This window comes from Crocuta crocuta, unplaced genomic scaffold (genome assembly GCF_008692635.1).
Source record: "Crocuta crocuta isolate KB4526 unplaced genomic scaffold, BGI_CrCroc_1.0 scaffold541, whole genome shotgun sequence".
NCBI lineage: Eukaryota > Metazoa > Chordata > Mammalia > Carnivora > Hyaenidae > Crocuta > Crocuta crocuta.
The window spans coordinates 1,632,137-1,636,254 of NW_027531901.1; the positions used below are offsets into that span (position 1 = coordinate 1,632,137).

General features: G+C 68.2%; 1 protein-coding gene across 1 annotated transcript in view; it reads right to left on the reverse strand.

Moving 5' to 3' along the window:
• Window positions 1-4,118, reverse strand: part of GORASP1 (golgi reassembly stacking protein 1) — a 9,115-nt gene that overhangs the window by 4,664 nt on the left and 333 nt on the right. Inside the window, 3 exon segments of the mRNA XM_077774015.1 lie at window positions 672-875; window positions 1,306-1,386; window positions 3,929-4,093. Coding sequence (XP_077630141.1) covers window positions 672-875; window positions 1,306-1,386; window positions 3,929-4,093 — 450 coding nt within the window.

Genomic DNA, 4,118 nt, shown 5'->3' on the forward strand with positions numbered 1-4,118 from the left:
GGGAGGGGCCTGGGGGAGGAGGGGCCTGGGGGCGGTGAGCAGAGCTGGGGCCAGCATTACTGCCTCCCCTGGGGAAACTCTACTCTTCCCAGTCTCCCCGGGAGAGGCGCAAGGGGATTGCATCCCGGCCCCCGCTGCAGCCCTGGACAGGCTGGGGGTGAAAGTCTCCCAGGAGGGGTCAGTAAGCCGCAGAAGGGCTAGACACCCTAGCGGCCCACGGCCGGTCAGGAGCCCCTCCCCGTCCAGCCTGGAGCCTTCGGGGGTGTGGGCACCGCTGGTGAACACGCATGTTGCATGCGCCCCTGCACAGGCACTAGCAGCGACATCTGTGACAGCTCAGTCACTGAGACTGCTGAAGACCCAGCCCCCAGGCCCAAAGGTGTGCCCGGGAGCCCTGCCAGGGAGGCACCCTAGAGGGACCAGAGGGGCCACTCTGAGGACTGGCAGCGACAGCCTCCTGGCAGGACACCACCCCTGCAGGAGGCGGAGCCCACCTCTCGCAAGAAGAAAGCAAGGTCTGGGGGAAGAGCGTGCCCAGCGCCACCCGGCTGACAAGCGGGCGCGCAGTTCTGGTGACGGGACCCGACCTCGGGGACCCCTCTAACAGCAGCACTGGCTGCCGGCCTCTCCCAGCCGCTCCCCCACGGCCCCCACGCCCGGTGCCCACTCACCAGCACGTGCCACACGTGCTCGCTGGCCCTGCGGAAGCTGCAGAAGCGCACGCTGGCGCCCAGCAGGCCCTGGCCGCCCCACATGTTGCTGGGCACCACCTCCACCTCGCGCACCTTCATGGTCTTCGTGCTGAACACCTCCAGCTTCACGGGCTTCTCCACGTTGGCCTTCAGCAGGGCCTTCAGCTTGCCGTTCTCCTTGTTCTGCGGGGGCAGGGGGGCTGACTCCAAGCCCACCCCCCCACCTCGGGGCCCCTCAGCCTGGTCCGGGTCTGAGACAGGGGAGGGCCTGGGCGGCCAGCTGCTGCCCCAGCGGGACCTGGCGCGGGCGCGGGAGGCCCCCACCGCCCCAGGCACCACCACGCCCGCCTCCCGCAGCCCCTGGGAAACCGCAGCATGGCAGGGCTGCCCTCTCCAAGCCGCCCCCCGGCCGGAGCCTCCGCACCTCCCGGGCCCCGAAAGAAAGACGGCTCCAAGAGTCAGGCCGAGCACAGGGCTGGAGAAGGGAGGTGGGAGGGCCTCCCTCCAGGAGAGCAGGGAGGCAGAGCAAGACGGGGCCAGCTGTGGGACAGGACACACACACACACACGCGCGCGCGCGCAAGGCAGACAGACGGAGCGCCGGGGAGCCTCACCAGCCTCGAGTGCCCGATGGTGATGATGAAGTCAAAGTAGGGCTCTAGGCCGGCCTGCTGGGCGGGCGAGTTCTCCTGCACCTGTCCCACGGCAGCGGCCGGTCAGCACACCGCCTCCTCCGTGACTCGCCCGGAGAGCCCCAGCCCCCCATCTCAGAGACGGCCGGCCGCCACCACCACCTCCCGTGTCCCAGCGAGGACGCATGCACTGCACTGCGGGCGTGGCCCCGGCAACGCCACCCCATCTTGCTACCTTCCTGGGCACAGACTTTCCTCTCTAGGAAATGGCTCTTGTCTGGTCACGATGCACACACGCATGGTGTTCCAGAGACGCCCCACGGGGGAGCCCGGGCAGCCCTGGGCTTCTAGTAGCTTCAGAGACAGGGAGGCACCGGGGACCGGGAAGCCAGAGGGTTTACCAGGAAGGTTTCAATGTGGACAGGAGGGGAGGGTCCCAGGACAGATGGACCCAGGGCTGGGCTCAGACAGACAGACAGGGGGAAGGCCGCCTGTGGCCGGATCCCCGAGGGCCCCAGACCCTGTGGTGACAGACCCATGATCAGCTGGGCAGGCGTGGGAGCTGCTGGGGAGCGTGGGGGAGGGAAGCAGACCCAGGGACTGACTCCAGGGCTGAGCCAGAGCAGGGCGCCTGGCCTCGCGGTCTCTTCCCCACTACAAGCTCCCCGGGGAGCCACTCCTCACCCAGGGGCACTGCCCGCACAGTCTCCAAACACACAGCGTCCCCGCGGGGGTAGAAATCATCTCAAAGGCCCCATTTACAGCCGGCTCAAACAATGCAGCCCTTATGCCCAGGGCTGGACCCCGCGGTGCACCCCACACCCGCACCCCACCCACAGGCCTTGGGCCCTGGGCACTGATGCCCTGCTGCCCAGAGGACACGGGGCTCCACGGCCTCCGCACGGAAAGGCCCTGTGGCCTCTGCCACCCACGAGCCCCAGAGCCATGGACGCCCCTGGCTGAGGGAGGCTCACACTGAGCCCCTGGACCTGGGACCCCTCCTGGCGGTGTCACCGTCTCCGGAAGCTGCCATGACTTCCCCTGACGGTGAGCTCAGGGACCTGGCTCCAATCCCAGCTGGCCCGCGACCAGGGGGTCCTGGCCCCGCCGGTCTCCCCTCATGGGCGCGCTGCCACAAGGGGTCTCATGAAAGCCACAGGACGGTTCATCAGGGACACGTGTGAGGGGGGTGCTCCTCCCTGCTCAGGACCTCTTCCAGGCCACCCCGCCCCTCCAGTAAGGCCCCTGCTCCCGAGACCAGTGCCCCCAGCGGCCCGCTGCCCTCCATCACTGTGGGGTCCAGAGGCTCGGGCCTCCAACCCCCGGCCCCGCCCTCTCCCACCTACCCCCTGCACCTGTACCCAGCCTCGGGCCGTGACCTTGGCCGTCCGCCACCGCCCTCGCCGGGGCTTTGCCCTCACCCGCTCCCACAGCCCCACTCCAGCAGCAAGCGCCGCCCTCTGTCCCATGCTCAGGGTGGGGGGTGTCTCTCAACACCCCCACCCCACCCCACCCGGTGAGCCTGTGTTCACTCTCCACTGTGTTCCCCAGCAGGGGTCTAACGTAGCCAACAGTGACACCCTTGCTGAGGACTGGCTGGGTGCCAGGGCTCTGCCTTGCATTTAACCCTTATACTCACACCAACTTACCCACGAGGAAAAGCCCCGCACCCTGTAACAACCATTGCCTGGGGGGCCCCGAGGGGCTCCAAGCTTGCGGGGAGGGGGTGTGGCCGCAAGGACTTCTCCGACACGCCTGGCACATGGCGAGGATGCTGGCACTGACAGAGGGCAGCACGCGTGTCCTCCGTTTTTTAAAACGTTAGTAAAGGGGCGCCTGGGGGGCTCAGTCGGTTAAGCATCCGACTCCGGCTCAGGTCACGATCTCACAGTTCGTGAGCTCGAGCCCCGCGTCCGGCTCGGTGCTGCCAGGACAGCATGCATGCCTGGCCGCATCCTTCACCGCCGTCCCCGTTGCACGGGCCGCCGTGTCTACGCACACCAGCCTCACCTCCCGTCTTCCTCAACACAAGCACGGCCCACCTCGGGGCCTCCCTCTGCCCACAATGTTCTTCCCCTCCTTCCTTCCCAGGCATTTCGGGAGAGGCTCATCCTGACCCGGCGCTCACTTCCTCTGCTTTCCTCTTCTGCCCACCTACGGCCTACGTCTATTTCGTCCGTCCGCCTCCTCCCAAACGTGCGCTCCATGCCAGGAGGGACAATGTCCGTCCTGCCCCTGCGTTCTCTCTGGCACCCACAACTCTGCCTGCCGGAGCAGGTGCTCGAAAGTATCCGCTTCTGGGAATGGAAGACCCCCAATGCTTGCCCCCTCCAGGCCCCTCCGGTCTTCAGTGCCCCCATCGCCCCACCCCTCCCTCTTGCCAAACCCTCAATTCCTTCCCTTCCGTCAACCCGTTGCGGGACTCCCCTGGACGGAACCCNCGCGCTCAGCCCTGCATCCGTCCAGGGGCCTTTACCCGCTGAGCTCCGGGGTCGGAGCCCTCCTCCTCCGCGTACACACGGCCACCCCACCTGCCCATCTGCCCGCTGGCCCCTCTCCTCACCCCCAGACTCTAGGAACCACCCCCCCCCGACCCCGTCTTCACTTTGCCAGAACCTCCTGGTCGCGGCGCCAGGACGACTTTCTCCGCAGCGCGTCTCCGCGGGTTGCACCCGAGGCGCCCGCTGCTGCCAGGCGCCCCCGCCCTCTGCGCCTTCTCCCGGCTGCCCCGGGCTGGGTCGCACGGCCCCTCGAGCCCCCGACCCGAGGCCTGTGGACCCCACGACGGCGGCCCC